At 43.0% G+C, this 13,704-nt stretch overlaps 1 protein-coding gene across 1 annotated transcript in view; it reads right to left on the reverse strand.

The window, feature by feature from the left end:
* LOC140393195 (G protein-coupled receptor kinase 5-like) overlaps positions 1-13,704 on the reverse strand; it is a 385,259-nt gene that overhangs the window by 19,852 nt on the left and 351,703 nt on the right. The window contains exon 12 of the mRNA XM_072479357.1: positions 5,915-6,123. Within this exon, the coding sequence (XP_072335458.1) occupies positions 5,915-6,123 (209 nt within the window). The remainder of the gene's footprint in view (positions 1-5,914; positions 6,124-13,704) is intronic.

A 13,704-nucleotide genomic window follows, 5' to 3' on the forward strand; every position in this document is an offset into this window, starting at 1 on the left:
AGGTCTCACCCCCACAACCCAAAAGATGTGCAGGGTAGTTGGATTGGCTACACTAAAATGCCCTTTAATTGGCAAAATGAATTGGGTATTCTAAATTTTTTTTTGATGTTAATGAAAAAAGTCAGAGGGGAAGTCAAAAAAGAAATGAGAAAATCAAAGAGACTATAAGAGTCCGACAGCTAACATAAAAAGGAATCCAAAAGTGTTCTATTAATATGTAAACAGTAAAAGGGTGCTAAGAGGAGGAGGAGAGCCAATTAGCAACTAAAATGAAGATTTATGCATGGATGCAGATGTAACAGAAGAACGGACTGCCTTTAATGAGGAGATGAGTTGGGTATAGTTGAGGCACAGTCCCACCACGGCAAAATGTAGGGCCAACAAATCAGAGCACCCTGAATGATGAAAGATCTGGGGCAAAATTCTCCGGTATCAGCGCGATGTCCGCCGACTGGCGCCCAAAACGGCGCAAATCAGTTGATGTACTAAATAAATACTTTGCATCTGTCTTTACCAAGGAAGAAGATACCAAGGTCATGGTGAAAGAAGGGGTAACTGAGTCACTGAATGGGCTCACAATTCAGAGCAGGCATCAGAAAGGCTGGTTGCACCTTCTAAATTACCAGATGCAACCAAGATTTCCAAGGGAAGTAAGAGTGAAAACTGCAGAGGTATGTCTTTAGATAAGAGTGATGCTAGAGGACTGGAGAATTGCAAAGGTTACACACGTCTTAAAAAAGGGGTGCAAGGATAAACTCATCAACTACAGAATAGTCAGTTCCTCAGTGGAGGGGGGGGGGACGTTTGAGAAATAATAAACTTGGACAAATTTTTTTTTTTTTTTTAAATGTAAATTTAGATTACCCAATTATTTTTTCCAATTAAGGGGCAATTTAGCATGGCCAATCCACCTACTCTGCACACTTTTGGGCTGTGGGGGCGAAACCCACGCAGACACGGGGAGAATGTGCAAACTCCACACGGACAGTGACCCAGAGCCGGGTCGAACCTGGGACCTCAGCGTCATGAGGCAGCAGGGCTAACCCACTGCGCCACCATGCTGCCCACAACTTGGACAAAATTAACAACCATTGGATCAACGTGGATTAATTAAGCGAAGTCAGCATGGATTTCCTAAGGGGAAAATCATATTTAACCACCAAGTGTTTTGATTAGGTAACAGAGGAGGTATTTCAATTGATATAGTTTTGGTAGACTTCCCAAAGGTATTTGAGAAAGTGCCGCATTACAGACTTGAGAGCAAAATTAAAGCCTATAAAATAAAAGGGACAGTGACAGCATTTGTTGGACACTAAGGGCAATTTAGCATGGCCAATCCACCTAACCCGCACATCTTTGGACTGTGGGAGGAAACCGGAGCACCCAGAGGAAACCCACGCACACATGGGGAGAACATACAGACTCCACACAGACAGTGACCCAAGCCGGGAATCGAACCTGGGACCCTGGAGCGGTGAAGCAACTGTGCTGACCACTATGCTACATGCTGCCCAGAACTGTTGGCAAAACAGTTTACATTAACAGAAGTGTTGAGAGCCAGACGGCAGTGATTAGGGTGAATGGTAAAAGAAACAAAGGTGACATGAGGGAAAGGTTTGCATGCAGAGAGTGGTTAGGAGCTGGAATTGTATTGCTTTGGAATGTGGTAGAGGTAGTTTCTGCTGTGGCTTTCAATAGGCAATTGGATAATTAGCTGAAGTGGCAAAATTTGCAGGGTTACAGGAAAAGACGGGGATTTGAACTAACTGAGTTGCCATTGCAGAGAGCTAGCATGGACAAGACAGGCTGAATAGTCTCTTCCTGTGCTGTGACCATTCTATGATTGGTGCTTTACTTATACAAATTCTTTCCTTTCCATCTATGGAATTCGAAGTATCAATAGTTATAAAATGTCCTTCCTCTTATTTTTGTGTTAACCGTTGTGTTTACCAGATATACCAGTTACGTTACATGGGGCGGAATCTTAAACCCGCGAGCCATGCAGAAGTGATCGACACCGGTGAGACTGGCTAATCTCACCGGTAAGGGGTTGTAAAATTCCACCAATAGAATTTTATTCTATTTTATTGCATGTTATGGGAAAAAAAGACACAATTTGGTTTCATCACTTCAGAATCATAGAATCCGAGTGCAGAAGGAGACCATTTGGCCCATTGAGTCTGCATCGACCTAGGCCCACTCCCCATAACCACATCTAATCATTGAACACTAAGGGACAAGTTAGCATGACCAATCCACTTAATCTGCACATCTTTAGATTGTGGGAGGAAATCGGAGCACCCGGAGGAAACCCACACAGACACAGGGAGAACGTGCAAACTCCACACAAGTCACCCAAGGTCAGAATTGAACCCGGATCCTGGCGCTGTGAGGAACCGTGTCTTTAATATTTGTGTTTCTATTGAAGTATTTATTTTGGTAAATTTGCATTATCCTTCAGCCGGCAGTAAGAAAACAGAATGAATTTATGATGCTGCCTTTATCACACTCACTACTTAGGCCTATGTGCAATTGCATAAAAACTCCTTCACTTATTCAAACATTGTTCTTCACCTTGAAAATCAGCTATCCTGGATAATTTCTAGAATTACATTAATAAATTGTTACATATTCATGGTTCAGTCCCTGCATGTAAATACATTCACCTGAGACTGGCAATATTATTGGAATATGATAGAAACATACTAGGAGCATGTGTGGGCCAACTGGCCCCTAGAGCCTGCTCCACCATTCAATAAAATCATGGCTGATCGTTTTGTGGACTCAGCTCCACTTGCCCATTGGCTCACCATAACCCTTAATTCCTTTACTGTTCCAAAATCTATCTATCTTTGCCTGAAAAACATTTAACGAGGTACCCTCAACTGCTTCGCTGGGCAGATTCACAACATTTTGGATGAAGAAGTTCCTCCTCAACTCAGTCCTAAATCTGCTGCCCCTTATTTTGAGGCTATACCCCCTCGTTCTAGTTTCACCCGCCAGTGGAAACAACCTCCTTGCTTCTATCTTAACTATTCCTTCATAATTTTATATGTTTCTATAAGATCCCCCCTCATTCTTCTATATTACAACGAGTATAGTCCCAGTTTACTCAGTCTCTCATCATAAGCCAATCCTCTCAACTCTGGAATCAACCTAGTGAATTTCCTCTGCATCCTCTTCAGTGCCAGTACATCCTTTCTCAAGTAAGGAGACCAAAACTGTACACAGTATTCCAGATGGGGCCTCACCAGCACCCTATACAGCTGCAATATAACCTCCCTGTTTTTAAACTCCATCCCTCTAGCAACAAAGACAAAATTCCATTTGCCTTCCTAATTACCTGCTGCACCTGCAAACCAACTTTTTGCGATTCATGAGGACACCCAGGTCCCTCTGCACAGCAGCATGCTGCAATTTTTTACCATTTAAATAATAGTCAATTTTTCTGTTTTTCCTACCAAAACGAATGACCACACATTTACCAACATTGTATTCCATCTGCCAGACCATTGCTCGCTCACTTAAACTATCCAAATCCCTTTTCAGACTTTCTGCACACTTTACCACTTATCTTAGTGTCATCTGCGAACTTTGACACATTACACTTGGTCCCCAACTCCGGAAAATCAGTTAGAAGATGAAATTTAAAAAAGAACCATTCCTTTGTGCAGTTGAAATACCCTTTGTTTTGTACCCTCTGCTCCTAGTATCTCAGGCAACGTAGTACTGCTCGCTACACCACAGTGTCATTCTGACAAATAAGCAAAGTAACAATCCAAGGGCTACAAAGAAAATTGCAGAACGAGATCTGTAAATGTTGGAAAAGGAAATTTAAAAACAGAAAACAGAAGGAATATTGAGAAGATCCGATAATGAGAAAGGTTCTGCCAAGCATCAATTCACCTCTTCTCTCTGCAGATAGTAATGGACTTCCTTGTAAGTAAACCATACACAGGTAAATCCCAAATTTATGTCATACCAATTTACTGGAAATGCCCGCTTTACTGAATGAAAGTGATTAGGTTGTAAATAATTGTAACAGGCTTGTCTGTTTGGGCTGTGCGTTATTTTGGTTCATTTTTCAGGTCGATTAGGCTCAAGCGCTCCCTCACGGAAATTATTTTATTTAATCGTTTACCGATTCCTCTTTGTTCTTGTTGACACAAATCAGTCTTGTTGTTTGACCTTTTCGCTGTTCTCTGATTATTTTATTATAGTTCTAAGGGTGAACTACACAATACCGGAAAATCCTTTTTTTCTTTTAAAAAGCTAATGTACTCGGCCCCGACCCATTTCGCAAAAACAGAATTTACCGGTTCATAACACAGCACTATGGAAGATTCTCTATTTCAAAGCTTTCCAACCTTATCCTGGGATGGGTGTATTGTCCTATGCTGAGAGGTTGAGTAGAATTGGTCTACATACTCTGGAGTTTAGAAGGATGAGAGGAGATCTCATTGAAACATAAAAGATTCTGAGGGAGCTTGACAGAACGGATTTGGAGAGATTTTCCTTGTCTGGGGCATTTAGAAATAAGGACGAAGATCCAATCATTAAGACTGGGATAAGAAAAAATGTCTTCACTCAAGAGGGTTGTAAATCTTTGATAATCGATACCCCAGACAGTTGAGGATGCTTCACCACCGAGTATATTCAAAGCTGGGATAGACAAATTTATATATGAGGATCAGGCAGAAAGATGGAGCTCAGGTCAAAGATCAACCATCATTGTACTGAATATTGTGGCAGATTCGAAGGGCCGAATGGTCCACTCCTGCTCCTATTTCTTATGTTTATGTTCCTGTGCTTATGTCTGCTGAAAATGACTTCTGGGAAGTTCATTGCTTAGGTCATAATGTTCTCTTTTCCAATTGTCTATTTATTAATTTTGTTGTTTACCAATCTTACTGCAAGAGTTATTTCTCACCAGTCTCAATTTTCTCTTCAATAGCATTCCAGCAAGACGTTATTATGCAAGATGCAGTGTCCACGAGAGTTCTCACCAACACAGTCTAAACTCCTAAAAATAACATTTATCACAAATATACAATAACAAAAAAGGTCATGCGCTTTCCCAACATACTTAACCCTTCCACAAAAGCACTATGCAGCCTGCCAGGACTTGTATTTCTCTAGTTGTAGATTTCCATCTTTCAGCATGTTTCTCCGTTGGTGTTCCTTGGAGCTACTGAGACTTTCTTTAGCAGTGCAGCCCCCTCAGGAACCAGGTTGCGGCTATCCAGCAGGATAGGAGTCCATCCGACTCCTGCCCTTGACACCAAGGACATCCCCCATGGCTTCTGTGGCTACATCCGCACAATCTCTCCATGCTTTCTCATGCTGCCCCTGTAGCCACCGCTCGGAACAGCGTGTACAGTGGCAAAGACAAACAGGAGCTAAACCAAGCAACAAGGTGTGGAGGGGGGGGGGGGGGAGAAAGAGAGTAGAATGAGAAAAAAAACACGATAACCAAGCACAGAGAGGAAATGGGAGAGTAGGGAAGAGAAGTGAAGGAGAAGATTGCATGAAAAAGTGACGGCAAGGAGTTCCACTCCAGTAAGGAAATTCTTTACTTTATTTTAGCAGAACAGCAACCTAGGAAATCAGAAGGATGCAGATAGCCAAGTGGTTGTGTAGGGAAAGAGAAGAAAGTGGCTCCACTTAAAAGAAAAGGGATGGTGCAGGGCAAAAGACAGAGAGAGGAAAAACACTGTTGAGAGCCATCAGGATTTAGCAATTCCATGTTATCGGATCCTTAGGAATAATCAATAACACAATCTCCTAATTAGAAGCCAAACAAGAGTAATTAAATTCACAGTATAAATGCATGCATGGGGAGTCCTTAACCAGGTTAAGGAGCCGATTATATAAAGAAAGGTGCCCATGTTACATATCATTTTCAAGAACGTACCAACTTGCAGATGGATTTTGCCTCTTCAGAGAACTTGTCTGTGTAAGTTTCTTCTGTTTCCAATACTCGTCTGTCTACTTCCTCCCTTTTCACCTTCTCTTTCCGCCCTCTAAATGGAGACTGTCCAGCAATCATTTCATAGATTAAGCATCCCAGACCCCAGTGGTCAGGACTTAATGTATATCGCTGATTATTTAGCACTTCTGGAGCTGCAAAAGAGAATGACCAAAATGAAAGGCAGAACTCAGGTCAGCAAATTCAATTTTTTAATATCAAACTGATCGGACTCTCGAATAGTTTGGATTCTTATGAGTATCAGTCAAATATCCACATGGAAATTAAATACCTCATAAGACCATTAGTCATAGGAGCAGAATTCGGCCACTGGGCCCATTGAGTCTACTCCGCCATTCAATCATGGCTGATATTTGCCTCATCCCCACAGAGTATTTAGGCTTTTAAACAGACATTCATACTGTTCTTTAGCTTCATTTTTCCCTGATTTTAACCAAGTGCATTAAAACATTTTGGACCATCAAACCACCACGTGAGGAAATAGTTCATGTAGGAACGCAGGCTTCTGTTGCTGCAGTTGCTTTTTGATGCTGAATGTTTCCAAAATTTTCCTGTTTATATTTCAGATGTCCACTACCCATTGTAGTCTATGCTAATTTTATCAATTGAAGTCAAGTGCATAAAGGCAAAGGGCATTAGTTTGGATCGAAAGAGAAAATGCTGGAAAATCTCAGCAAGTCTAGCAGCATCTGTAGGGAGAGAAAAGAGCTAACGTTTTGAGTCTGATGACTCTTTGTCAAAGCTTAGTTTGGATGGTTACTTGAGCACATGCAAAAGGGGTGCTTACTGACACAGGAGTAGAGTGGATTCAGGAGATGTATACCTGTAATATTTCATTCCGTGAATAAATCAATTCCAAGTAAAGTCTAGGTCTGGTTTCTTTCTTCACCAACTGGCTATCAGGAGTTTAACATGTTGCATTTTCTACTTGTTCTGTTTTGTTCCTGTGGCATGGAGACCTGCTCACAGCCAACTGTGAATCTGATATTTTCAAAGTACTTATTCCCAAGAGTGATAACAAATACTTTAGAATTCTAAGTTGCATTGTTAGAACCCCAAGCAGGAACTTGCTAAATCAGCCTCTCTCTTAAAATTATATTTCAGACTTAATGTATATTTGAAATAATGTGTTATGAAAGCAGGTCAGACGTCCATCTGGATTAGGAGTAATTATTTTTAAAAATTCAAATTCCAAATGGGATTCTATGATAACATAACAAGATAAAGGCGCATGCTAATTAATAGTCTGCAAAAACACTGCCAGGTAAATGCAAATATGCTGTCCTCATTGATTACTATCAGAGTCCCATCACATTCACACTAGACTATCACACTTGCCAATGCTGCCTTGACAAATGTATAGCTTGTTCTGACTTTGTTCAGCCTCCAATAAAAAAAAGAACCGTAAGTGGTTAAACTACCCTGGTTCCAATCAAGAGGTTAGGGAGGAGGAAATAAAAAGCAGAATAATTCAGAGTCATGTTATTCAAAGTAAACTGTACGGAAGGGTCCTTCCTGTTTGATCCTGTTTATTCTCTAATCATTCCCTTATTTCCCCTCTCTTTTATTTTTGCCATGATTGATGTGTACATGTGTCTTTAACGCAGCCTGTCCCTTTAATTCACACTGAAAGATGGCTGACATCAGTGATAACTCAGTTTGATTGATTCGGCTGGTAGCCCATAAATTGGCCCAAAAGGCTGTGCTCTGCCTGGTAAAAGGCGGTGATTGGATTTGATCCCACTGGAATGGGTCAGAGATTCAAGGGTTGGGTTTTGGTTTCAGTTTGACTCCTGCCAGACCCGAGGAAGATATGCTGTCCTCTCCCATCTCCATTTCTTCCAGAAAGGCAGTGTTTCTGAACCGGTAGGCAGTCCAGATGAATCTATGTACAGGAGAACCATTACAGGCTCTGCAGGCAGTGACGAATGTGATATAAAATAGTTACTTTAGAGTTACTAGTTAATGTAATGTAGAAATAAGCCACTTTGATTCTTGCAGTTAGGGACAAAGGAATTTGAGACCGCATGGAAAAAGCAGGAAGAGGTGGGTCTATGAGAGTGATGCTGCATTGATAGGGGCCAGAGAAAGGGATTGGAAGTGAGCCAATCAGAATAGATCGAACAGGTCAGGAGGGACATAGGCTGACCTATGTCCGTCGAGTATGTGAAACTTGATACCATTTGAATTGATTTTGCAGAGATCCCTTTGTCTTTTAGTTCAGTCGTTTTCTGGGATGTAAGAAGCTGGATGTCTCTTACATTTCTGTAAGATGATTCAAGCTTGCAAGCTAAATAAATAACTTCTGTTTACGTGCGAATCCGTCTCAACTTTTATTGAGGCCAGACTGACAGAGAAAGAAATTTGGGAATCAACATTTGGTGCCGAAACCCGGGATTTCTCTGGGCGATCCTGATCCAACTGCGAAATCAGAATTAGACTGATTATGAACAGGAAGATGGGGAACAAAGGGCCCTCAATGTAGAACTGGAAAACGACCGCGCATTGATTGTTCCCCTCTTCTTATCGTCTGATTAGTCTGGTCACTCGCGGTTGGCACAGAAAGACCGCCTCGACGAAATCACAGGTCAGTCTGGGGATTAGCACTTTAATTGATGGGATTTCATATTGTTGTTTCGGCTTGGGTTAGGGTTTTGGGCTGATGGGACTTTAATAATGAAGGTTCAGTCTATTATCAGGGTTCAGAGGCTGATGGGACTTAAATAATGAAGGTTCAGTCTATTATCAGGGTTCAGAGGCTGATGGGACTTAAATAATGAAGGTTCAGTCTATTATCAGGGTTCAGAGGCTGATGGGACTTAATTAATGAAGGTTCAGTCTATTATCAGGGTTCAGAGGCTGATGTGACTTAATTAATGAAGGTTCAGTCCAGTATAACTGTTTTTAAATCTGAAGATGGTTCAACTCTATGTGTGAGTGTTTTAAATATATAGTTGATTAAGCTAAAATTGTCTCCTTGGACTGTAAAGTTCCGAGGTCTAGTTGAGATTGTGAGGAATGCTGCATATTGGTTGAAGCAGAAGTCTCTCAAAGGGTTAACAGCAGCAGGCGGAGTTGAAAACAGACAGTGCTTCTCACTCAGGCCTTGAGATAACAGCACCAGTCTGCAGTGTAATCGGATACCTTTCCTTTGAGTCAGTGAACACCAGCAAAGTTACGTTTTGAATTAATTAAAGGAAACCAGTGGGTTTCTCCACCTCTTTGATAAAAGTTATTATTTTCGAAAGCAATTGATTGAAATTGCCAGAATCTTAAATTTTACTTACTTGAAATAAGGTTTATCTCATTTTATCTGGAGATTAATAGAAACTTAAAGAAGATCATGGACACCATTTTAAAAAGTGTCAATCTGGAGATGATAATTGATTTTGCTAATACTTATGATAGTTGATTTTGCTAATACTTATGTGTATGTAACAGAAAAAAAACTTGTTAAAAGAAAAATTGTTAAGATAAAGAAATAATTAAGTTGTAAATGTTATACAAGTTTGTGTTAAGCAAATTGTAAATTTAGTTCTGAGTTGAGATCAGAGCTAAGCTTGCAAGTTGCAGTAATTCAATTTGAATTTTCAAACATTTTTAAGTTTAAAAAAAAAGAGAGCAAATAAAGAAAAGAAGGACACAGATCTTGAATGCGTTGAATAGCACATTTCAAAGGCCCATAAATCTTTCTGTTATCTTAGACCTAAAACCTAGGAAGATTGACGAGCCATAGGAATTTCTGGGGCGTTTTAATGAAATCTACCGGGGGCAGTCAGGCGATTTGCTGTATTAAAATGGTCAGAATTCCCCTCAATACTGTGCTATGTTAATGCATTGCCTACCACCTTCTGTGGTTACTGCTGTGAAATGTAATAACATGAATTGGACAGAGAACGACCCTTCCCAGATGGCAAGGGCAGTCAGATTTTACTGGAAGGAGGGTGTAGGCCAAGAAGGAGGCTCAGTTACAAAGGTTAAGACTGAGTATGTAATGAAAAAGGATGATCTGCGATCCCAACAAGCGGCAGAAATGGTAGTTTACCAGCAGGAGCTCCAATATAGTGACTTTGGGTGGGTGGATCAGCGAAGAGGAGGATGAGACAACAGTGCTATATTTCTATCACCCCCCAGTGGTGGACGTTAGACATTGAACAGTCACTGCATCACGTTACCCTGGCCTATGACAGAACTGGACGAAACAGGGAGTTGGAGGACAAATACCGGCCATTACTTGAGACCGAATGGCCAGTCAAGGTTACAGCCACAGTCACGGGAAAAGAAGGTACAGCCGATTTTGTTACAATATCACCACATTTATGGCCACAGTCAGCTTCGGTAAGCCCTCATATTACACGTCAGGTCCATGACCAGTACCATGCCAGGGATATGGGGCGAATGGTCAGCATCTTACCGCAGCTCGTCAGAATAGGTATGAGATATACCTTTTGAACAATCCACGTCTGACATTTAAATACTGTACCACTATCAATCCAGCCTGTTTTCTTAGTGGTCCCCCTGTCCATGAAGACGCACCTGGCCACGACTGTTTAGCCTTGATTCAGGAAACTACCACAATAAGGGGCGATTTGAGTGACATTTCGTCAGAACAACCTGACATGATTATGTGTGGTCAAATATCCCACCGGGGTTTAGTTAATGACCTACTGCAGGCCCTCCTTCTGCCAGCGCAGATTTCCGTTATTAAATGCGCTGCCCACACGAATGGTACAACCCCAGTTGACGTTGGTAATGAACGAGCAGATCGTGCAGCGCGCACAGCCGCACAAATTCAGCAAGTGAAGTGCCTAAAATGTTAAGTCAGACTAAACGATCTACTATGAATGTGTCTGCTTCTGACAAGCCAATGCCAGACGTCATAAGGTTACAGGAGGACGCTCCTGAGAGTGATAAACAAATGTGGAAACGGTTAGGTTGTACATATGATTCTGTTTCCTCTTTATGGACCACGCCTGCACATCAGACTTGTATGTCTGATGTACTGGCTTTATGGGTCATCGAATGTGTACACTTTGCAACTCATTGTGGGGCTCGAGGGACTAGTGATTTGTTGCTGGACACTTGGTGGCACCCTAAAATGCAGGGGTTGGCCCAGAGTATCAGTAATCGGTGTTTGATTTGTCAGCAATATAACACCGGAAAAGGTATCCCTTGTGGGAAGGAGCAAACCCCGTTGCCCAGTGGTCCCTTTGAGACGCTCCAAATGGATTACATTGAGTTGGAAAGGTGTCAATGTTACAAATATGTTTTGGTCATTGTGGATGTGTTCAGCAGATGGGTCGAGGCGTATCCGACTATCTATAGTAAAGCTGCTACTGTGGTTAAAGTCTTGATGAGGGAAATCATTCCCCGGTACGGTATACCAGCTCAGTTAAGTTCTGATAATGGGCCTCATTTTATTGGACAAATTAACAAGGAGTTTTGCTCCCAGTTGGGCATACGCCAGCAGTTACACTGTGCTTACAGACCGCAGGCAGCCGGGGTGGTTGAGAGACACAATCAGACCCTCAAAACTAAATTGGCTAAATTAAGAGCAGACACGGGACTGACATGGCTTACGTTGCTCCCCGTTGCCCTCTTCCAGCTGCGGGTTACACCTGCGGGACCAGCCCGGCTCTCTCCCGCCGAGATTCTTTATGGCAGGCCTCTTAGAACTCCTTGGAGCCTGCAGGTTCCCAGACGGGTTCAGTTTCATCAGATGACTGAAGAAATGACCACCTATGTTCTAGCCCTTACGCAAGTGCTCAAGGAACTCCATGGCCCAGTCCGTGCGGCTCACCAGCCATTGCCCCAGTACCTAGCTCACTTTCAGTCCAGCCCGGTAGTTATGTCATGGTCAAACATTGGACTAGGAAGGGGTCGGAGCCGCGATGGGACGGGCCCTTCCAAGTTCTCCTTACCACCCCCACAGCAGTTAAAGTGGAGGGGCGAAGTGCTTGGGTCCACCTACATCACTGTAAATTGAGTCCATCTCCACTACTGTAAAAGGTCGGATACTAACCTGCCTCCCTTCTCCAGTGCTATTTTACAGGTGTGGAGCATGATGGAGTGGCTACGCATCGTCTGTCTGATATTTGGCCTCACTTCGCTTGGCGTGTTATTGGCGATGGACATGGAAAAGGGGAATATTATGTATCTGTGTAGCCCCAACCAATCTACAAGGATACATCACCTATGCAAAGGTGATGTCCTTCACTGCCCCCATATACGAGGACATGGTATCGACTCATGGAAGGTCATCAAAGTTAAGGAGAATGCGGGAGTCATGAAGCAGCTGCACCGGTCCCGGTGATGGGAAGGGAACATTATATGGACATTGCCTTGTTTTTGGAATACATGTAAATTTGATTTTGGATGTGTTAAAAGTGGTACAATAAAGGTAACATCAGGCTGTCAGAAGAGTGTAGGAAGAGACCATGAGAAAGAGAAAGGGACTAGAGAGAGGACGGGGCGTGTGAGAAGGGAAGTACAGCTAGAACGTAGGTTACCGGGAGATGCACTTAAGTTAATTAAAGGCCAAACTGAGGAAAACCCGGGTAGTATGAATCTCTTCTACCAGATTTACCACCGTCTGTATGGCCAGGGACGGGTTGTCTGCTACCCAAACCCCGCAGCGGTGTCTAGGTTATTTTCTGTTTCACCGCTTTGGGGCACTCCCCAAACGGTGGTTCATTGTCAGCGTTCCGAGCCATTGCCCGAGCACGTCACTCTTCCTTACGATCCGGATTCAGCACCACCGGCTATTTGCCTTCCCCTCCCTCGGGATAATTCCCATTCACAGTACGATAGGCTGCGACGGTGGAGGGCGTACATACCTAGCCACTTCACTCCCAATAGGGATTCCCGGTCGTACGAGAATTGCTTCAGCAGTGAAGGATATGGCTGTTTGCTGGTAGAGGTGGACACAAATATAACATGTCTGTTTCCCACCTGTACGGACAGGAGGTGCCATATCACCCAGGCGTCTGGCCAATGCGTTTGTTATAACACCACTTGCGTTCCATTGAACGCTGGCCTCCAGCTCCTTTGTGGCTGGGCGAATGTCTCTCATATCACTGTTGGGAATAGGGCTTTCTGCATTGCTGGGCGGCCCGAATGGGCATTTCAAAATTGGATAAACTGGGCTACTGGGAGGTCCTTACGCAACCGATATGCTGATTGTGATGCTAGTCTCCACACGGAACAAGGATACTACTTTTTATTTAATGGTACGGCGACCAACGTTTTGTCACCCCATTTCCCCGCCGAATTGCTATAGGGACTCTAGTCCCTACCACAGTCCCCTGCCCTTCAGCGTGGAACCTGCATAATCAGTTAGCACGCCGGGCAGTCTCTGCTGAATTTTGCAAGAACTGGAAAAAACCTCAGGTTCTTGCACCCAACCGGGGCCACTCAGCCGGGTGAGGCATTCTGAGCATATTGACACTGGGAGGTGTGGGGGGTTCCTTGGCTGTTAGTGATCGGAATTATTTTATTTGCGGCCTTACCATCTTGGGAAATGAAACCTTGGGAGCCCTCGGGGCAATAACTAAGGAGTTGTCTCAGCTACGGTTGTTTGCAATGCAGAACCGGTATGCTCTTGACTATCTTCTGGCCCGTGAGGGTGGGGTATGCGCCATAGTACAGGGCAAGTGTATCATGGGAGTTCAAGACTTGACCGCTAACATTACTAAATTTATGGATCGCATACGGGA

Source organism: Scyliorhinus torazame, chromosome 16, assembly GCF_047496885.1.
Source record: "Scyliorhinus torazame isolate Kashiwa2021f chromosome 16, sScyTor2.1, whole genome shotgun sequence".
Taxonomy (NCBI): Eukaryota; Metazoa; Chordata; class Chondrichthyes; order Carcharhiniformes; family Scyliorhinidae; genus Scyliorhinus; species Scyliorhinus torazame.